This window comes from Dromaius novaehollandiae, chromosome 9, assembly GCF_036370855.1.
Source record: "Dromaius novaehollandiae isolate bDroNov1 chromosome 9, bDroNov1.hap1, whole genome shotgun sequence".
Classification (NCBI taxonomy): Eukaryota; Metazoa; Chordata; class Aves; order Casuariiformes; family Dromaiidae; genus Dromaius; species Dromaius novaehollandiae.
In genome coordinates, this window is record NC_088106.1 from 10,664,527 (window position 1) to 10,686,799 (window position 22,273).

A 22,273-nucleotide genomic window follows, 5' to 3' on the forward strand; every position below is an offset into this window, starting at 1 on the left:
TGGCCGCGGCGAGCGCATTTATTGCCTGACAAGCCCCCATCACATGGATGGTTGTCTATTAACTTGTTCAAAAAAGTATCAGGAGTTGTCAAGGCAGAGAGAGAGAGTGTGTGTGTTTGCAAAAGGGGGTAAAGTAGTTTGCTGGCTCTTTAAGACCGAGGTGGAGAGAGAGAGAGAGAGAGAGAGGGAGAGAGAGGGAGGCAGAGAGAGAAAAGGGAAAAAGGAGGAAGAAGAAGTTTTTTAAAACCAAGGCTCCGGCTGTAATAATAGCAGTTATTAGCATTATTAATCCATCAGCGAAGAGGAAGATTCTGATCTTGATCCAAGTGTGGTTTTGGGGAGTCCCCCTCCCCCCTTTCCTACCCCTCCCTAGGAAAAAAAAAAAAAAAAGTCCGGCTTGGGACTCTGCTGCCGCCGCTCCTCGCTTCTCGGCTCACGGCTGGTTCCAGGCAAAAGTAGTTTGAATGTACAACATGATGGAAACCGAGCTGAAACCTCCCGCCCCCCAGCAAACTTCGGGGGGAGGCACAGGCAACTCCAACTCGGCCGCCAACAACCAGAAGAACAGCCCGGACCGGGTCAAGCGGCCCATGAACGCGTTCATGGTGTGGTCCCGCGGGCAGCGGCGCAAGATGGCCCAGGAGAACCCCAAGATGCACAACTCGGAGATCAGCAAGCGCCTCGGGGCCGAGTGGAAACTTTTATCCGAGGCGGAGAAGAGACCCTTCATCGACGAAGCCAAGCGGCTCCGAGCTCTGCACATGAAGGAGCACCCGGATTATAAATACCGACCCCGGAGGAAAACCAAGACCCTCATGAAGAAGGATAAGTACACGTTGCCGGGGGGCTTGCTGGCGCCGGGCACCAACACCATGACGACCGGGGTAGGGGTTGGGGCCACCTTGGGAGCGGGGGTGAACCAGCGGATGGACAGCTACGCGCACATGAACGGCTGGACCAACGGGGGCTATGGGATGATGCAAGAGCAGCTCGGCTACCCGCAGCACCCGGGCTTGAACGCGCACAACGCGGCGCAGATGCAGCCCATGCACCGCTACGACGTGAGCGCCCTGCAGTACAACTCCATGACCAGCTCGCAGACCTACATGAACGGCTCGCCCACCTACAGCATGTCCTACTCGCAGCAGGGCACCCCGGGCATGGCCCTGGGCTCCATGGGCTCGGTGGTCAAGACGGAGTCGAGCTCCAGCCCCCCCGTGGTCACCTCGTCGTCGCACTCGAGGGCCCCGTGCCAAGCGGGGGACCTGCGGGACATGATCAGCATGTACCTCCCGGGCGCGGAGGTGCCGGAGCCGGCTGCCCCGAGCAGACTGCACATGTCGCAGCACTACCAGAGCGCACCTGTCCCCGGCACAGCCATTAACGGCACCCTGCCTCTGTCGCATATGTAAGACCCGGGGCCGGGGGAGGGGGCGAGGCGACCCGGGCGAAACACACACACAGAAACTTTTATTAGAAATTCTGGACTTTTTTTTTTTTCGGACTATTTTTGTACAGAGAAAACTGGGGGCGGGGAGGGGGGGGGGATAAAACCGACGAGGAACTTGTATAGATCTTGGAGGGGAAGCAACTACGCAAAACTTTTAAAAAGTTCTAGTGGGAGCGGTAGGAACTTTGCAGGGAGTTTGCAAAAGTCTTTACCAATAATATTTAGAGCTAGACTCAAAGAGCGAAGAGGAGAATGTTTTAATATTTGCAGGCAACTTTTGTACAGTATTTATCAAAAGAAACATGGCAATCAGAATGTCCAGTGGCGATACAGAGAGGGAAGAAAACTCGGGAATTTGCCAATTATTTTTTACAAATAGAGTCTACTTGGAGCGCTGTGACTTCGGCAGCTGGGTTTAGAGCAGCTGCAAGAGGAGAGGAAATTATTTTACGGCATTCGGACATTTAAATTGTTTTAGAAATTGTACAAAAGGCAAAAAGGTAGGACGAGCACTCGCGAACCGTGGGCTTGGTTTGCTGCGAAAGGGCAAACGCTTAGATTGTACTAAATTTTTTTTTTTTTACTTCTTGTTAAAAAGCAAAAATTGCCATGCAGGTTCACACGCCGTTTGTTAATTTATAATAACTTTTTGTTTCCAGACTTCATCCTGTTCAGAGAAAAGAAAAAGAAAAAAAAAAAAAGGAAAAATACCAACCTGAAATTACTGTGTTTGAAATATTTTCTTATGGTTTGTAATATTTCTGTAAATTTATTGTGATGATATTTTAAGTTTTTTTTCCTCATTTTCCGTAGTTGTATTTTAAAGATTCGGCTCTGTATTATTTGAAATCAGTCTGCCGACAGTCCATGTATATATTTGAACTAATACCATCCTTATAACAGGTACATATTCAAGTTAAGTTTTTACTCCATTATGCACAGTTTGAGATAAATAAATTTTTGACATATGGACACTGAAGTTACGCTTGAGTCTTGGATTTATTTTTGGTAACGCAAGATTTTTTTGTTTTTTGTTTTTTTAGTCCTTCCTGCAGTAGAAGGCGGGATCATTGCGAGCGACCGAGTACCGTAAATAACGCAGCGATGTATAGAACACATGCATGTGGTTGTATAGCCGTGGTTGAGGTGCAGGGGGTAGGAGCTAGCTGGAGGTGAGTGCGCCGGCCGGTTCCTGCGCCCCTGCCCGCGCAGGGGCCCGCGGGGCGCCGCGGCCTCGCCGTCTGCGGCCACTTGTTGCCTCGGCGGGGCCCGGCCGGGCCGCGGGGCTGCGCGGAGCCGCCGCGGAGCAGCGAGCGAGCCAAAACGGGACGAAATTAAAAGAGAGAAAAAAACCGCACGTCGGAGGCTTTCGCGCTTTATGGCGGCTTTTTCTTGAGCCCCGGTTCTCGGCTCGCCCCCGCGGTGCAGCCGCGGCCCGGGCGGTCCCGGCGGCCGGTCGCAGCCCCAGGGGAGCGCGGAGCGAGCTGCGCGGCCGCCCGGGAGCCTCTCCTCGTCCCCTCGCACCGGCAGCAGCGGAGGCCCATCCGCGCCCGCGGAGGCCGCCCGCCGGCAGGGCCGGGGCTTTTGGGGGAGCGCGGGGAGAGGCGAGCGCTGGCGGGGCGAGGAGAGCGCGGCCTGGGCAGCGCGGAGGCAGCCGCGGCCCGCGGTGCGGTGCGGTGCGGTGCGCGGAGCGGCGCGGAGGGCTTGCGCGAGCGGGGCCCGCAGCGGGCTGCGCACAGCGGCGGCGGGGGTCGCTCCGCTTCTCTTCCCAGGATTTTTGTTTCGGTAACGGGATTGCACTTTCGCTCGGGGAGGAAGAAGGTGAAAAAATCGCCCAAAAAAAGGAAAAGTTGCCCGACCGGTCGCGGCTTTTACTCGCGGGTGCCGTTTCCTAGGCTCAGTCCTGGCCTCCAGGCTCGGTGCCTGGTGTCCAGATGAAAACTGCAATTGCCAGACGAGGAGATGTGGAGTTTTGCTCACTGTCTGTTTATGTAGTTTAGCTCCCTTTGTCCCTTTCATTTCTGCGCCGTCGCGGGACTCGGGCAGCACTGCACTTACCGCAGATTCCCGACATTTTCTCCCTTTTTTTTTCATTAATGCAAAGAGTAATACTTTTTTTTTTTCAGAGCCGTGCAGCGTTTGTAATGCATCTAGGGATTATTCACGTGGTAACGAGCACACATCCCCGCTCCCACTTGCCTGGCTGGAAAAAAAAAAAAAAAAAAAAGAGAGAACTTGGAATAAAAGCCCAATCGATATTGCGATCCCATTTTTTAAAGCGAATCTTAGCCAATTAACAGCAATAAAACCCGGGCCCTTTTTGAAGTGCTAACTACAATATTCGAGGGGGGTAGCTGGAAATGTTGGTGCTTTTACAATTCTCGTCGGGAAGGCGAGGTAGCACAATTAAACAAAAGGCACTAAGCCACGTATTCAGGCTTCGTGAATCCAGCAACTTTTTATATTGGCAATTTGCTTAAGCTTAGATTGCGGACTATGATGTAAAATACATGTTGTTGAAACTTGATCTCCCTTGGACGGATTCCTTACATCCACCCATCCATCCATCCATGTATCTATTTATATATTTATCTATTTAGAGAGGATAACCCAGAGCATTTTACGTGTACAGCTGAATGATTTTATTTTTAAAGTGCTACTTGGACGAAGGCCATAGTCCACCGCTAATTTGAGACTGAACACATTAAATAATCCCATTTACACCTAAGCCATTACCCTGGGCTGTCGTTTATGGCAGCTGGGATGGGTAGCGGAGCTGGTGCCCGTGATTTTTTTGGTTATTGAAGAGCTTTTGGGTTCTCTGTGTGTCCCCTCGCTTGGGAGCTGCCGTGTGCGCCAAAGCGGGGGTGATGCTCGGCCCGAGAGGGTCAGTGCCACGTTTCACTAACCTCCTCCAGGGCCGAAATGAACCCCGGGATGAGATTAGAGTTTCCCCTGTGATTTTTTTTACGGCTTTTTAAGGACTGGGGTGTTAAAATATTTTGCGGAACTGGCGAGGTAGATTAGCAGGGTTTCTTGCCAAAGCTGGGAAGCTGGTATTACAGACCGTCCCAGGGGGAAATCGCTCACATTAACCACTAAATGAATATTTGACAAGGGCTCATTCGGGGGTATTATTACTACAAACGGGTCCCTACTGGACTTTCCAAGGGTCAAAGAGCAATGGTTCAATTAATTATTTAGACTGTTAGTAGATGCGGTTGTAATAGCTGTGCTTCTTTCTGCGAGCGACGGCTGCTGGCGGCGGGGACCCGCGGAGGGCCGCGCTCTCCCGCGCAGCTCGCAGGCGGCGAGCGGCCGCCCCGGGGCCGCGCATTTCTGCGCGGAAAACGCGGTGTATCCCTGGCGATAGCTAGTGCTGCTGCCGGACGCCGAGGGCTGCGGCTGGTCACCGCGGCGGGGCTTCGTCCCGCGGTGCTGGTTCCTCCTGCGCGCCGCGGGCGCGGGTAGCTGCCGTCGCCGGGCGCTCGATAGCCGAGCGGTTTAAGTAGTATATAATGCAGGTCCCACTGAAGGCAGGAGGCCCATTACTGATAGGCGTGATTAGATACACTTCACTTATTTAAAGCCTCATCTAACTCAAATATTAAAACCCGAAGCGTGCGTTGGGGCGTACGGGCTTTGCGAGGATGTGTGCGAGGTGCTGACACCGCGGTCGCGGCGTTTTCGCCAGCCAGCCTCGCCCGACACTGTCGTCTGCACAGTTTTGTTGGTGGGGGGGGCGAGGGAAAGGAGGGTTATTTTGTTTAATTTCTACAACAAACATGTCCGCAGTAGTAGATACTAAAAAAAAAAATGTTGGGAGTGTGCGATTAGGTGACAATAATATATGTTGAATGAATAAGAGATAAGCTGCAAGGGGGGAGAGGGAAGCAGTAATTACAAACCCAATTCATTCAGCTTTTCAGGACTTTTGTTGTGGGAGCTCCATTGACGGGCTTCGAGCTGCCAGTTTTCTCACATTAAAAAGAACTGATCAGCGCCTCAGGGGGACAAGCAACACCGCTTAACTGCATAGTGATGGGGTCCTCATTTAGAGCCATTACAACAAGAAAATTAAACAGAGCCTTTGTGTGCACCAGGTTTACTTTTCAATTGCTGACAGTTTATAGCTAACTGCTCAGAGATTGAAGTTTGATTGCGGTTTGATCGCCTGCTAGTTAGCACCACCGCTTTTTTTTTTTTTTTAGTTTTGGTAATTAAACCCAGATTTTCTGAGGATGGCACGGGGAATTTCGAGAAGTTTGGTACTGTTTGGCTTTTGAGGAATCGAGTCCGCTGAGCAAGGATGTGCAGCGCTGAAGTGAGTGCGGGGGGCTTTTTCGCTTGCAAGCTTAAAAATAATAATAGTGATGACAATTGCCGTTCTCGGCGTTGCAGGTCCGGCGGGGCCGCGGGCGGGGGGCGCCGGGGCCTGGGGCCGCCTCTCCCGGGAATGCCGGCGCCGGGCCGCGCTGGGCGGCAGGTGCGCGGAGCCGAGAGGGGCCAAGGCGCAGGAAGCAGCAGCAGCAGCAGCAGCAGCAACAACCGCCTCACCAGCACCGGGCAACCTCGGAGCGATGGTTTTTAAGCTGCGCTTTCGGAGCACGCAGCAGATTTGCTGGGGTTGGAGCCGTGTGTGTGTGAGTGTGTGTGTGTGTGTGTGTGTGTGTGTGTGTGTGTGTGTGTGTGTGTGCGCCTGTGCATGCGGGGGGAGGGGGCGCGCCGAAAAGAGCTGTGATTTTTCACTCCAATTTCGGAGGCTCACGGAGAGAGCGCCCCGGACCTCTGCTGCCCGGGCAGGCTTCTTCCCGGCAGCGGCTTCCCAGGCCGGCAGACCCAGCCCGGTTAAGGCCTCCGCGGAGGGGCCGAGCCGGCAGCGCTCCCTGCGTGCGGGGTGGGCGCGGAGCGGCGGCCGGGCCCGCGCTGGGACGCGCAAGTCGGCAGCGGAGTTTCCCCGCGGCAGCTGGGGCTGCGGGCGGGCAGCGGCGGGCGGGCTCCCTGCACAGCGTGCTTGCTCCTTCTGCGCTTTTCCTTGCAGGTTTTCCATCTGCTTGGCTTGCGCAGAGCCCGGCCGGGCGGCCCCGCTCGCCCCCCCGGCCCCCCGGTGTCGGCGCCCCCGGGGGACCCGGCCCGCCGGCGCTTTGGGGCAGAAAGTCGCGTTTCCCGGCGCGGGGTCGCAGCGGGCGCGGGGAGCAGCAGGCCTCTGCCCCGCGGGGGGGCTGCTGGGGGGCGCCGGGGGGGGGGGAGCCCCCCGGGTGCACAGCCCCCCCGCCGCCCTGCCGCCGCTGCGGGCCGCATCCTGCCGAGGCCCGGCCGGGCGAGCGGGGCTCCCGCAGGCGAGGAAGGATGCGCGGGGTCAGGACCGGCGTGGGTTAAATCGAAATCAATTCGGAATCAATTCGGAATCAATTCGGAATCAATTCGGAATAAGCCTCGCTGCCCTCCGCCGCGGCCGCGGGGGCTGCGCGGCGCGGAGGGCACCGCGGGCGAGCAACGGGGCTGCGGCGGCTCCTGCGCGGCTCTTGCGGGCGCCGCGGCCGCGTAAGGAGAGCTGAGACGTGTCCTGTCGGCGTTTCCCGAAACGATGGTGCCTTTAAGCTCTCACAAATTGCAAAACTCGCGGAAGACAGAGAAATAATTAATGTATTAAAACAAGCGGCGAATTCCTCAGGAGGCACCTTATCGACTCCAGCCACACCGGCTTCATCCCCTCCTCGTATGCTAATGCGCCGTGACGTCAGCGGCGCCAGATTGAATGTGAATCAGTTATGAAATTATTAGTTTTAGCTTAAAAAGCAATCTGGCGTCCCCGCGAGCGGAGCTGGCCTCGCCGCCGTTTGCTCTCGGCGGCCTCCCCGGGCTGCGCACAGGCGCTGCGACTTCCCTGTCCCAGGCATCAGTGTCTCCAAAGCACACATCCGAACCGCTCTTGATGTACAGAAACCCATAGATTAATTCGGTGCCGTTTCTGAGACGGCAGCGTCTTCCTTATCGATACACACATTACACTCGAAACCAGACAGTTGGATTTCCTCCTACTTTTCAGGTAGGCAAGAGCTCCTCGGGCTTCATTTCTGCTGAGATCCCACTGAGGGGGTGTGATTCTTCGCCAGTGTCTGAGAAAAAAATTCCCAGGAGTGTTTGCTTTTGCTCGTGGTAGAGGAAAATGGATTGAAGAGGGGAAAGCATTTTTTTCGATTTAAAATCTAAAGAGAAAACATTTTTTTTTGGGGGGGGGGGGGGATTTTGAAAACGAGAGTAAGGCAGTGGTGGAGGCCAGGAGATTTGCAAGGGGAACAATGGGAATTAGCAGCACCGCAATCGCGGAGGCCACTCTAATTAGATGTCTGGGTCCGGCGAGATCAAATACCTGAATCTAAAACCCTCGGCTAGGTTTCTTTTGCTTGCAAATGCTTCTGAAAAACGGTTTTTTTAAAAGAAACCAAACTAACCCTACATTCCCTGGAGCCCCCTTAGAAGAGTTTGGCTCGTACCAACTTTCTGCCCGGGTTACGTTCGTGCGTCCGCTGCCTTTGGTGGCTGCCGCGGCACTGAGCACTTCACAGCCCGCTCAGCTCCCCTGCGACGGGGACCGGGGTAACACCCTGGGACAAAACGGCCCGAGATGCTCAGCAACACTTTCCTCCCTTTGGCCGCTCCTGTCGCCCCCTCTCCTGAGAGCGGGCTGCTCTGCTGCCCTGAATCAGGAGCAACTCGCAGCGCTTCCCCCGGGGAGGGCCGCGGCTGGCCGCTCTCCCTGCGCGGCGGCGGCTCCGGGAGGCCCGGGCGCGAAGCTTCCCCCTCGTTGCGGGGGGGGGGCTGCCAGGGGGACAGGGCACTCGCACAGCGCCTGCTTCCAGCAGTGCCTGGAGGGAGAAAGGAGAAAGAAAAGGAAAAAGAAAAGAAAAAAACAGAAAAAAAGAAAAGAAAAGAAAAAAGAAAAAGAAAGAGAAAAAGTTGTAACTGGCTGAGAAGTGAGTTTTCGGACTAATGAAATCCAAAATGAGTCGCGAATATAAAGTATTGTAAGATTTCTTCCCTGCCCCCCCCCCCCGGCACTGATTGGCAATACTCTTTTTTTTTTGTGTGTTGGTTTGAAAAGCAGGAAGAAATGTAATGAATTGAGTGCTGTCAGAGATGTCTTCTCTGTTGATGTGGTGAATGGCAGTAGCTCCCTGATCCAGTGCAGGTGCAGTAGAGCTGGGGAATAAAAGAGGGGGGCTCTCTGTTCAGTGGAAAAAGCACATTCCCTACAATAGACCACACACTGCCAGCCAGCACGGCATCAGCTCACACTCTCAGACTTTTTTCGCCTCTTTCCACAGTCCTGAGCGCACAAAATGGCTATACATTAGCACTAGTTAGGGTTTGCTTTTAATGAACAGTTGTGACTCCTTTTGACCAACATTTAAATCTGCTGTGCTCTCTCTGAAGACAGGTCTGTTTTGATCACAGGTTTTAAAAAATGGCCCGTTTCCTTACAAGGCAGCTCATTCAGAGACATCAGTTGCATTTGATTGAAAAAAAAAAAAAAAACTCGGTTAATAAAATGCATTTTCCAAGTGCTCCTAATGGGGAAAGATTTTTTTTAAGTATATATAATAAAATGGTGCGGGGAGGAGGGGGAACACTGTTTTTAAATGGATGAGATGGTCTAATCCTATACACGAACGCATATTAATCCTGTTTAGAGATAACCTGTCTCCTTTTTGGCTTAATATATTATCCTTACACACGGATAAAAACTTTGCACTCGTATTAATTCGGCACAGATTGGTTTTTCTTGGCTTATTTCCGTCATTTTTTCTTCCCCCCCCCCCCCGGCGACGTGCTTGGAGGCAGCTGGACGGTTGCACTTGGTTACTCAAGTTTTGCGGGGAATTATGCGCGGGGCGAGGGCTGGCTGCGCGGCCGCGGCGCGTCCTGCCGCGGAGCAGCCGCCGGGACGGGGTGGCCGCAGCTCCCCGCCGCAGCCCGGCGCCGCCGCCTGCTCCCGCACCTATCCCGCCAGAAGCGGATTAAAGCCTTTGGGATGTACTTACCGAGGCATTGCGCTGGGGAAAATTGCTCTGTGTTTGCCTATAAAAAACCCATGTTACTGTGAAAGTTCCTTTTTTTTTTTTTTTTTTTCTAATCGCGGTAACAAATAGCATCAGCTTCTGCAACGCTTTGGCAAAGCCGTGCTTTGCCTGAATGCTGCTAAATGGGAGAAGCTGACAGCTAACCAGCTATTACCTGAGCTCCGAGTAAACTCCCCCCCCCCAGCTGATAACAAAACGCGTTCGCCATAAATGACATTAGAAATAATAACCAGATTCCAGTGAGTGTCTGGGACACGTTTTCAGGGGTCAGATCTGGTCATCCCGAGCACGAAAGGTCGGACCTCGTCTCGGTGCAAGGGACAATACTGATAGGTGTATATTAAAAAGCACGGATCGGTTGCACTTCGTTTTAGGGGCAGTTTTGGCGGGTCCCTGCCGCTTGCCGGGGCATCACCTGCCGGCGCCTCGTCCATCGCCAACAAGTGGGAGCTGCCCCAGCGCCCGCCTTCGCCCAGCTGCGGCGAGAGGCAAAAAAAAAGGAAGGCGAAGTCGGTGGCTTCGCTTTGGGGAGCCGTCGCGCCGCGTCGCGGGCCGGGTGTCACATGCCGCCTGCGACGGGGAGGCGCAAAGCGCCGCCGCCGCGGAGCCCCCCCCCCCCCCCCATCCCGGCCCGGCCCGGCCCGGCCCGGCCGCCGCGCAGCCCCGCGCCGCGCTTAATCCGCCGCTCACATGCCGCACCCAAGGGGCAGCTCCAGCCTATTTAGATCGCCTTGCTTGGTTGCACAAATTTAAGTGGCGAACGAGTTATAAACCTAATAACTGCTTTAATAAAAAAATAATCATTTGATTGCGGCGGAGCAAATTTGCTCGAGCGCGAGGATGCGCCTGGGTTTGCGTTTTCGGTGGCGTTTGGGCTCGGCTCTGGATTGGACTCAAACGTCTTTTAAAAACATTGCTCCGAAAAACGCGACAACAACAAAAAAAGCCCTCCCAAATCCCAGCCCTAAAAGCAATCTAACAGCGGCAAAAAAAAAAAAAAAACCGCCCTGGTTCACAAAGCACGGTGCAATATTTCTCGTGATATTACTTAGGAGAATGAATTGATTTGTAAACAGAAAATCAATATGAGATTTGGGTGGCTTTGAACTAATTGAAAACAATCAACACGGGAGACCATTAATCACAAATGCTTGCACCTCTCGTACTTTTTTTCCCGTTAAGGACGAAGTTTGTGCGCCGCTTTCAAGTGTATTTATGCTTCTGGTTTTACAAGGAAAAGTGAGGATGCGACAAGACCAGTCGCGTTGTCCTCTCTATACTTTTAACGCTAGCATATTGTTTGATTACTAATTCGAGTTAATATGATCTTTATGGCAACATAACAGTGGATAATTGGCCCTTTTTCTGAACAACAATGTAAATCACAATCGCTTTATTATTTAATAACGTCAAACGCTTCGTTGGATTGGCCCCGACAGAGAAGACCTTTTCTTTCTAGGCAGTGTTGTTGGGAAAGAACAATGCAGATCTAATTGTGGAGATTTCAGAAGTTGGCTCCTGTAAATGAACAGCTTAGATATGGAAGTTCCAGCAGATGTCTGCACTTTTCCCTGTGACAAACCTTGTAACCCCCCCTCCTCCCCCCTGCCCCGGCCTCCCCCCGCCCCGACTTATTGAAGATTTTTTGTTCCCACATCCTAGCAACAACCTAAATCTTCCAGGAGCAAATACACCCCTTTCCCCTCGTTGCTACACAGCCCTCAGATGGCCGCCTCAAGCGTGCACACCGCATTAGCGCCCGGCCCGGGGCGCGCTCCCCCCGCGCCCTCCGGCCGCCGCCGCCCCCGACGGGCCGCGGCTGGGGGGGGCAGGCCCGGGGCGGGGGGGGTCCCCGTGGCTGCTCCTCGCCACCCTGCTGCCAGCCGCGCAGGTGGGCGCAGGGCGCTTTTGCGAGCAGTTTGGAGGCGAGCGCAAGTTGTGGGGCAGGGAAGCGCCCTGAGCCCCCCCGCCCCCCCCGGCCGCCCCCTGCGCGCTGCCCGGGGACTCCCGCACCCCCCCGGCCCGGTGCCCCCGGGGGCTCCGCGGGAGACGCTGCGCGGCTCCCTGGGGGGGGGCGCAACCCCCAGCGCGGCTCTGCGCGCAGCGCCCCGCTGCTGCGCGGGTTTTTCCCCGGCGCTCGACGCTGCCTTTCGGGCGCAGCCCGCCGGGGTGGCGGAGCCGGGTCCCCCGCGGCCCCTCGGGGCAGCCCCGCTGGAAAGAGCCGCTCTGGAAAACTTCGGCCGAGCGGAGCTGGCAGCAGCGCGGCTGCGCCGCCGCGTCCCGGGGGCTCGGGGCGGCGGCGAACAATGCGCGCTTTGATGCGCGCCGGGCTCGGGCGGGGGCGGGGGCCGGTACCAGCCTTGCGCGCAGCGGATCGCCTCCGCGGGTGTCGAGGGATGAGGCAGGGACACCAAAGACGGGATATTTTCCCTTGCTTTTGTTTTCGGTTTTGGCATAAACAAGCGGTCGGGATAACGGCGGCTGAATCCCCTCCTGGGCGCAGCGCGGCGAAGCCCCTTTCTGCTCCCTGCCCGCCGCTGTCCGGGCCCCGGGCGGGGCGGGGCGGGGTGGCCGGGCGCTGGGCCTGGGGACCCTGCCCGGGACCCTGCCCGGGGGCCGCCGGGTCGCCAAGATGAGGGGCACCAGCCTCAGACCGGCGGCTTTTTCTTCTTTTTTTTTTTTTCCTGGTGCACCAACCCACTCGGGGAAAGTGTTAAAAAGCCACAGACCTGATCACCGAAATTCCCCCAAACGGGAATCCAGACTCCCCGCACCACGCTGCAAACCCTGCCTGCGGCCGTGGGAAGCGGCTCATCCTTTCACTGCTGGCCTTTGCGGCTTTTTCTCCCGGTGTGCGTGGGAAGTCTCGAGTTTTTTGTTTCGGCCGTGCTTTCCCTGCCCTGTTTGTTTGTTTGTTTGTTTTGCAACTTTACTTTTCTCCCTGGACAATCCCCGAGCAGGGGGAGCGCCGCTGGGGGCAGCGGGGACAGGGATTGCGGGGGAAAAGCGGGATTGCGGGGGAAAAGCGGGATTGCGGGGAAAAGCGGGATTGCAGGGAAGAGCGGGATTGCAGGGAAGAGCGGGATTGCAGGGGAGAAGCGGGACTGCGGGCAGGGCCGGGCTCGCCGCCGGTGCCCCGGGCCGGTGCCGGTGCTCCGCGGCGTGCCAGGAGTTAACAGCGCGCCCCTTCCGCAGGCTCTGCGCGGGGGTGGCTGCACCCGGCGGTGCCCCCCCTCCCCAAACATACACGGGAGCGAGCGGCCCCCCGAGCCCCGCAGCCGGCCGGGGGCTGCCGGGCCGGGCCGGGGGCGGGGGCCGCCCTCGCCGCCCCTCCCTCGCCGTAACGAGCTCATTTCCCTGCCGGCGCCTCCCGCCGCGGGGGCCCCGCTGCCCGGGGCAGCGCCTGCCGCGCAGCCGGGCCGCGGGCCGCGGGGGGACCGGGCGCAGCGACGCCCCCGCCGCGGCCCCACGGCCACGCGTGTCGCCGCGGCCCGCGCTGGCGCAGCGCAGCCGCCCGGAGGTGCGCGGGGGGGGGGGGGGCCGCGCAGGGTGCCCGGGGCCGCTTCGGGAAGGGGGGGGGGCGCTCTGAGAAGCCCCGCACTTATCAATAACAAGATGTATAAATATCAAAGTGAAGTAGCCCGAGTAAGTCTTTCTAGCAGCGCGGAGGAAGCTTAAGCAGCTTTCTTTAATGGTGATTTGTAGCTCTGTAAGGGGCACGGATAGCAAATACCCTGCAGGTGCATGTTGTAACACTGCCATCCGGACTTTAATGTAGATTACTCTCCAACTCGTTTGATCGGTCCTTTGAAACCCTTTACAATTGCCTGTGACGAACCGCCAGTCTCAGTTTTTTTTCTTTGAATAATGCCTTAAGGGTAAGTCCTCGGGGCTTTTAAAGATCTCCAGCACATTTGAAAAAAATCACGTTAGATTTCGCTTTAGAGCGTAGGTCCGCGTCTCTCAACTTGGGGCTGTTAACAGGCATCTTTTAAATCATTAATCATTTAATGGCCACCAACTTTACTCCGGGAGGAAGGTGCTCGCGGGGACCTTCTAAAGGCCTCCAAACATTTACGTGGCCTTCGGCATCCTACTGCTTAAGACTTAGGCGGCGGACACCCCACCTCGCCGCCTGGAGCTGGCGGGTCCGCGGGCTCCGCGGCGCGTAAATCCCGCGGGCACCGTGCGAGCGGGCCCCGCGGCCGGGCCGGGCCGCGCGGCTGCCGCCTGCTTCTCCTGCCCGGCGCCCAGGGCCCTGCCGCGGCCGCCGGCCCGGGAGCCGCGGAGCCCCGCGGAGCCCCGCGGAGCCGCCCGGAGCCCCGCGGAGCCGTCCGGCGGCCGCGCTGGCTGCGGGGCCTCGCGGCGCGGCCCGGGCGCCTGCAGGGAGGCAGGACGCGATAAATCCTGCAGCTGTTTCTGCTCTCCCCGCCAATAACGTTTAACCTTTAATATTTATTCGATACTATTAATTCAAAAAAATAATTACTGAACTTTTGGCCCTTCCACTTCCACAAGCGGCGCTTTGTTTCCGTAAACTGGACTTGGGAGAATCAATCCCTCCGTATCAAACTAGGGATTTGAATTAAAGGCCCATTTGGGACACTTGAGACTACAAAGGGTTACACATAAATAAATGCCACATTTGCCTATTGCAAAAGTTTTCTCTGTCCTTTCTCAGTCACAACAGGGGAGGAAAAAGCCGCCGTTTATTATCTAGTGCCGGGCAGGAGCAGCCCCTCCAGAATGTGCTCTTAGATTTGGCCGGCAGAAGAGGGACTCTTTTTTCCCCCCTCAACAGCAGCTCCTTTTGTTCTCCAGATCTCTTTCCCAATTTCAAGCTTCACTTGCAGATCCTAAGTTTGTTTGTTAATGACGCTATTACCATCTGGCTCGTCCTACTTTCCAAAAGATATAAATCTCCCCAGTTTCATTGCCTGCATTATCATTTAAGTGCCACCATAGCTAGGAGAAAAATATGCTTTCAAGGCTGCAAATTCTCCTGCACGGAATAGCTCCGCGGGCGCGGAGCCTCCCGCCGGCCGGGGACCCCGAGGGCCGGCTTTGGAGGAATGTCCCCAAATGGATTTCACCTCACGGCGATCCTCGGAGAGGGCAGACACTAAGGCTGAAGTTTTCCGCCACAAACTTAAGTGAACCTTCCCCCTCGCTCCCCCCCCGTTCAGCGCATCCGGCCGCTCCGGCCCGCGGCGCTGCGCAGGGGCGGCGGCCGCGCTGCCTCCGCGGCTGCCCGCGCCCCCGTCCGCCCCTGAGCGCGCACGGTGCCTGGGGCCAGCGGCCGTTCCCACGGCAGCCCGGGGCAGGGGGGTCCGCGCTCCTCCCGGGCAAAGCGGCCGCGGATCTGTGCGCGGGGGAGGGCGCGGGGCGGGTGTGCAGGGGCTCCACAATGCCGCTCTTTATCCGCTGCAGCCGGGGGGGCGGGTTGGGCAGGCGAGAGGGACGCTGCGCTCCCCCCGCGTGGGCCCTGGGGGACGCGGTCCCCACGAGCGGATTTCGGCTGCTGATTTCCCGTCCTTCGGGGATCTCTCGCCCGCATTCCCAGGCTTTCCCCTCGGCTCCCTGGACGCAGCGGTTGCGCCGCGGGAGAAGTTTATACCCGTGTCATTTCCTTGCTTAGGTGTCCGGCGGCATTTTTGCAGAGGAATATTCTTTTTAAATAAATGCACACGCACACGCACACACACACACAATATTGTCAAGCGGGGGAAAAGATACTACTTTAATATGTGGAAGAAACCCAGGGATTTTTTTCCCGAGTGGTTTGATTGTTAAAAATAATTACGGATGAAAAGAAAACTCACTTATTATGCACTTCTAATACTGTGACTGCATAGGAGAGAAAAGGGGCCAAAACAGTGATTAATTAATATCACACAGGCGTAGCTGTTTGCTAGCGAAAGGCCTTTCCCCCCTCACGGCTGCCGAGTTATCACTCCAGCTCGAGCGCTGTGTAGCCGGGAAGGGATCTTGTTTATAAATTTATATGACGACCTTTTCTTTGTGTGCGCTCTAAAGTTGATATGGACAAATTGCAGAGGTATACAATTTAAGTAGATGCACTTTTAATCACCGATCATTAAAATGGTTATGTTAAATATACTCAATTACATGCATGACTTCACCCTAACAGTACTTTCTATTCTCCCAGCTGCTCACGTATTCCTTAACTATAGTCAGCAGAAGAAACTCGATTATGCTGAATCCATACATTTCTATGGATTTCATCAGCCTAATTAATGCTTCAGTGTGGTCCATGTGCCTGAATGGTCCCTTTGCTCTCGCTCGGGGAAGGAGGCAGTGGCGGAATGCAGAGGGTCTTTCTTCCCGCTGTACCCATGGGGGTCACTCTAGGACTCTAATGGCAAAGGTAGCAAGTGTTAAATAGCAGAAACATGCGGAGAAAGGGAAGGCAGCGATGTAAAAAGGACATCGATACCCTAGGTATGCCCAACAGGTCAGTGATGATAATTAAAACGGTTAAGGAAGAGAAGGTAAATGGGAGGCTGCCACTGTTTGCTGCGCGCCTCGCTGGAAGCAAGCAAACGGGGTGGCCGGACTGCACCTCGCTGGAAAGGTGACGGCGGGATTTAAGCCTAAATAACTCGCAGGGCAGCAGCCTCTTCTGCGAGGGGTGTGTGTGAGTGCCCCGTCCGCTTTTTGGAGGTGACCGTGGTGAGGAGGAGCTCTCTCCCAAAATGAAGAAGCGATTAAAATCAATGCGATGTGTGGCGGCTTTAGCACCCACAGCCAATGGCTGCTGTATCACCCATCTCCCCATCTTACCGTTTAGTGGGGTCCAAAAGGAAAGAGCACGTCCTGCCAGTCAAGCAACACTTTAATCGATGAGAAATTCGTCGGGATGTATTTATTTTTTGTTCCCACCTGTGGTGGTGGACGGCCGCCTGATCAGCCCTATGGCGAGGCGTGGGGGGAAATCAGAGATAATTTCTTGTCCCCCCCCGAGCTGGCAGGAAGGGGGCGATGGGGCCGGATCTCTTCCCCATTTCTCCATCGTGCCAACAGCCCAACTGTCCTGCCTCCGTGTCAGCGCCTCGCTGCAGCCTTCATCCCCAAGTGGAGAGAGCGAGCAGGGAAGATTTCAGATCTATAACCAAATTATAACCTAGGAACTTTATGCTTGTCATGCTAATTTAATGACTTTTATAGTAAGTGTAGACTTTCTGTCTTTTGAAATTAGCTCTTCAAACTGCTTTGTGTAATGACAGACACTAGACATAAGAGACAAATGCACAAGCAATAGCGGGATAATAATCTGGCAAACACTGTGCCATTTAATATTAAAATGGAGAACAAAGTGCATTAAATCTCGGCGGCGATGTACATCGGTGTCCGCTTTATTCGCTGCACGCCCTGGCTCCGGGCTGAGCCGGAGGGCGGATATCCTCGAGCAGTGCCGTGCCTGGGTGTACCTGGGAAAGGAGCTGGTCCTGGACGGGGAGCACGAAATAGTGTTGCATAAAAGGGAAGGGTGCATTGCTTTCTGGTGTTTGGGTACTGTAAATACCCGGGGGTTTAAACGGGCTGGTTCTGCCCGGTGGCTTCGGCCGAGCCTGGCCGCCCGCTCCCTTCCCAGCGGTGCGACAGGACGTGCCGTCCTCGGGCTCTGGACGTGCAGGTCACCTGTGTCCCCATAGCAGCTCTGCTGCTCCCATGTTGCGAGTGGTCCAGAAACCCGTCCAGGAGATGCTCTTGATAACAAAGAGAGGGGCAAAACCAAAGCTATAGGTGTATTGCAACCTGGGCGACTCAGCCGTTGCCTATAATTGTAAATAAGGTAAGTTCACACGACGATCGAGTAACGAGGGAACAAGAGGCCTATTTTAATCAGGTGGTTATCTCTCCTTGGTGGAGATCAGAGCTCCATCACTCCTGGCCTTCTCATTGTGTCCCCCCTGCTGGAAATGACAGCTCCTTCAGAAATAAGCAACTTGGTCCCTGGATGGGATTTCAGCTCTTTTGCACTACACATGTACCAATTGTCATTTTGCAGCCACAGCGAAACCTCTAAATTATATAAGTGTATAAACTCGGCCTCATTAAATCCCCCCTTTTGGGTCGCCTCAAGGTGGGAGAGTATATTACTGGAAGCCAGAAGAGACTTAAATTATATCCAAACGGGGATTGAAACGTAGCGGTACTTAAGCGCACTCCTTGTCTCAGCTACAGAGGTTTCGTTTCCCCCCTTTAGAGTGTTACAGTATTACAAACGCAACAGTTTCCTTATGTCAAATCCAACGACCTGAAATCCTGTTTCTTGGTTCAGCCTGCAGGTCCCTTTGTGGCGGGCACAAACCCACAAAGATACGATCAGACGCTGCCGTCTGACCGCAGGGAGGTTTATCGCGCATCCGAGAGCGCTTCCTCACGCGGAGCTGCGCGCCTCCCGCCCGGCCGCGTGGGAAGGCGCCGTGCGAGCTGTGTTCCGGGTGGGCGGCGGGTGCGCAGGTCTGCGCGGGCAGGCGCGCAAGGGCCGGGGCAGCGATGCCCGCAGCGCACCGGCGCGTTTCTTGCGGAGCAGCCGGTGCCCGGTGCCCGCTCTGCGCCCCGCGGCCCCGCGCCCCGGCAGCGCCCCTCCCCGCGGCATCGCGCCCCTCCCCGCGGCATCGCGCCCTCCCCGCGGCATCGCCCCCTCGCCGCGCCGGCCGCGCAGACAGCACGTTCCCAAACTTGGAAATGCCACATCGCGTTACCGCTGCGGCGGGCGGCTGCTTTCGGATCCGTGACAGCTGAGTTTTTCCTATCGATTATGTGACACTGCAGTTCATTTACGCGGCTCAAAAGCTTAAAGCCACCGCGGCAGCCCCCGGTTTAACCCGAAATCCTAACGGAAAGTGAATCAACTTTCTGGCCAGTGTTTAAACTGATAGATCAGAACTTAATTCGGAGAGACAGAGAGGGAGACAAACGACAGCACGGATTTATCGTGCCCGGCGTCCTTCGCTGAAGCTTCGGGGACGGAGGCGTTGAACGTGCAGGGCCTCGCTGTTAACGAGGGGCAGCGCGTTTGGTCGCTGGGTGTTTTGTGTATTTTTTTCCAGGCAGATTGTACGGCTGCGGGGCAGGGGGGGGCGTTTTCCTGGCCCCGAGGGGCCGCTCCGGCCGCCGCCCGTGGGGGGGGGGGGGGGGGGGGCCGCCCCCGCCCCGCCGAGGTGCCTCCGCGCTGCCGGGGCCCGCGGGCGCTGCGGGGCGTCGCGCTGGGCTGTTATTGATTATTTGTCGCCCCGTGTTTGTCAGCTTCAATAACTTTTCCTGAAGTTTTACTTACGGGCACTTGAGCTTTCGGATTAGGCCAGCTCCGAGGGTTGCAGTGAGGGGTAATTATGCGCTGGCCTGCTTCCCCGCAGCCGGAGCTGGGCAGCCAGAGAGAAAAGAGCATTAACGTATAGAATGTGTAGGATCCGGCCTGACACTCCCCCCCCCGCCAAAGCGCCGCCCGCTCCGAGCGAGAGGCGAGAGCAGCGCGGAGCTCGCGGGGGGCAGAGCTGCTCCCCGCTCCGGGGTCGCCCCGCCATCCCCATCCCAACCTGCATCCCCATCCCCATCCCATTCCCATCCCCCTCCCCAGCCCAGCCCAGCCCCCTCTCCAGCCCCCCCCCCCCCCGCGGGTCGCTGCCGGTGCCGCGGCTGCGGGCGCTGCGCTGCGCTGCGCTCGGGCGTCGGGGGCGGCGGAGCGGGGGGTCGAGGACCCTCCAAGGCCCCCAGCAGTTTTCAGCGCCGGGAGAGGGGCCCAGCGAGACGGGCTCACTCCCGGGGGACCCCCCCCAACCCCCCCCAACCCCCCCCAAGGCCGCCGCGCGAGCCTCGCGCTTTCTGCCCCGGCCAAATCCCAGGTATTAAATTAAAGAGCTGGCTCGAGCCGCTGGCGGGGAGGCGAGCGCGGGGGATTTGTATGATGGAGATGGACTCTTCAGCACTGCCCGCCCGTCAGCGCGGACGCGCATTGCCCCGGACTAAAGAGTCGCGTCGGCCGCCCCCAGCGCGGAGCGCACCGGCCTGCTGCGGCGGCTGGAGCCCCCCCGCCAGGGCCCGGGGCGCAGCGGGGGTCCCACCTTCCTCGAAGGGAGAGAGGAAAGACCCCCTCTCTGCCCATCTTCCTCCCCTGACAACTTTCCTGCGCCTCCCGAGCGGTGCGCGCTGCCCCATGCGTGCTCCGGCTATACCCATTTGTAAGCACACTAAAGGCGAGCTGGCGTAGCCGGTCTCCGGGCTGGCAGGGTGCCTATGGCGTACAGTATAGCGTCTGATGCACTGTGTGTCCTACCAGTGCGAGCGGAGAGACGAGTGAACACACAGCGCCCAGTTACGCAGGATTTAATTATGGTGGAAGGTGTTCTCTGTGCTGGTTAGGAGAAAAATCAATCGGGGGCTTATTTGCCACAATGAAATAATAAAAAAACCAATTTATTAGAGCAATAATCTCAGCCCCAACTGGTCTAAATATTATTGTTTCAATCGCATTGAGGGGATTCAGACTGCAAGTGTCACATATACAGCACCGGGGAGTCCGTCCCACAAACACAGCACGAGTTTCTAACCTCTTTCCAGGGGCTTATTTGCCAGCTCAGAGACCTCTTAAATAGGGGGCTGAGTTCTCCCGTTTCAGGTCCAGATGTTTGGGTTGCTGCACTGCCTATAAGGCAAGGTGCTCTGTGCTCTGCAGCCGCCTGTGCCAAGAGGCAGCCGGACCGTACAGCTTCCCGCTAGGTCTGCAAGATTTCCTGCTTTCCAGTGGTTTATACGTGAAATTCCTAGAAGAGAGGAAGCCACACAAAAGGTGCCCAAGCCACAGGCCGAGAGAAATGCCTGGTTGTGATACAGTCAGGAAAGCATCATGCAAAATCCCCCAAATCCTCCGGTTCTCGCCAGATCCCCCCCGGAGGGTGCTGAGGGCAGAGGCTGGGCCTGGGGCCACGGGGAGGATGCGGGTGATGGCAGTGCCCTCGCTTTCCCTTGGCCACGTGAGATCGCGGCCTTCGTCTCGCCCTCGTGCTGGCCTGTGCTGGTGGCCCGGGTGTCGCTGGGAGCTGAGGAGCTCCCTGTGCCTCCAAGCGGGTGACTCAGGAGATGCCGGGTTTGCCGAGAGCTTTCTGTAGCTCCGGTCATCCCCGCGGACCGGAGAGGACCTCATTTCCCGCCCAGCGCCCCGCCGGCCCCGGGGCTTTCACGGGGCTGCGGGAAGGACAGTCAGCGTCTGTCCCCGGGGAATGAGCTGGCACCGCGGCTCCGGTCTGAGTCAACAACCTGGCGAGCCCCGAGCATGACTTCATACATCATGCCGTCCCGCTGAAAGGCGCACGCCTGTGTGCGCGGCCCTGCTCAGAGAGAATGGGAAGAATAAAATAAAACCGAACAAGCACTTGTCCTCTTCCCGCCAGCCCGTTAGTCAGTCGTTTGGTTGTTTCGACTCACGTTATTTCCTGCAAAAAAACCCCCATAAAACCATCTTATATAGACATAATAAAAACACAAATGAAAGAAAATCATCTCTTAATGAGAGACCTAGCCTTTCTCTGACAAATCCCCAGTACTAGGAGAAGAATATTTAAATGTTTTTAATTTAAATTGTTCTCATGATTAATTCCAAATTGCTAAATAATATTATCCTGTATCTATCTGTCTGTTTGTCGCTGAGGCACATAACATTTCAAAGGGATTGAATGGGGTTTGGAAGGCGAAAGAGTCCTTTGCAATGCCTGTGTTCACTTTTTTTAACGTTAGGTCTGTTGGTTTGCCTTTTTTTCCCCCCTTCTAGTAGAAATGTAAAATACAACTGGGACAAAAGATTGGGTTTGTGCTTGTTGCTTTTCACACACAAATCTCTTGCTTTATTTTTCGCCCGTAGGATCTGAGGGATATCCTAACGTTAGAGAAAACTCAGCAGCCCTCGCCCTTCCGCCCGCGCGGCGCTGCCGGTGGAGGAGCCCAGCCGGAGCGCAGAGCCGCGGCTCAGCAGCGGTCTGAATATTCATATTTAACTCTTCAAACAACGGAAGATGCTTCAAAACCATGCGTGAGACAAAATGACTTTACACTTTCCATCATTAAACCTCTGTTTAGCTGTACTCCAGAAATGAGTAGTTCATAACAAGCTACGAGTCTGATTGACAGGCTGCCAGCAGAAGCCCTTCAGCAGGATTTTTGCAGCTCTCGCCTAGTGTGCTGTTCCTTGCTCCCTTTGGTGAGATCCTATTTCAAGCGCAGAGGCAAGAGGAAAATTTGCAGAAAAGTTTCATATCTAAAACGTGATTGCTCTGAAATTAAGAAGCAACATTTTTTTTCCTTTATTGCTTTAGAAATAAAGGTTGCGCTTCGTGTTCGTGTTTGCTTAGTGCACTCTGAGCCCCTGATGTATTTCCAGCATTTTCAGCCATCGTCACAAGACCTTGCTTACCTGGTAAATTTGAAGTGTGAAATGATTAGTGTTCCAAGTGCCTGAAAAAAACAACAGTAACAATGTCTGACAACTTTCCTTCCCCCCCTCCCCGCTTTTTTTTGCTCTTGTTAAATAATATTTCATGGTACATTAAATGGGTTACACAGTCTCTGCCTAAGAGACCAAAGCGATGTATTGCCACATACTAAATGTTTTCATCAAGCAGCTGCTTTTTAAAAGGGAAAAAGCTGGAGACAGCCTAGAATTCTTCACTGAGCCTTTTCTCAGCTTGCTCTGAATTTGATATGAAGTGGTAATAATTTG

The 22,273-nt window shown here is 55.8% G+C and overlaps 1 protein-coding gene and 1 long non-coding RNA gene across 3 annotated transcripts in view; both read left to right on the top strand.

The window, feature by feature from the left end:
* LOC112980169 (uncharacterized) overlaps window positions 1-21,915 on the top strand; it is a 296,130-nt gene extending 274,215 nt beyond the window's left edge. For both annotated transcript variants that reach the window (XR_010390460.1, XR_010390461.1), the window contains one exon: window positions 21,419-21,915. This is a non-coding gene — a long non-coding RNA (uncharacterized LOC112980169). The remainder of the gene's footprint in view (window positions 1-21,418) is intronic.
* On the top strand, window positions 53-2,429 carry SOX2 (SRY-box transcription factor 2). Its single transcript, XM_026094840.2, has one exon. The coding sequence runs from the start codon at window positions 465-467 to the stop codon at window positions 1,410-1,412; it is 948 nt and encodes a 315-aa protein (XP_025950625.1). The 5' UTR covers window positions 53-464; the 3' UTR covers window positions 1,413-2,429.
* Window positions 21,916-22,273: the final 358 nt, after the last annotated feature.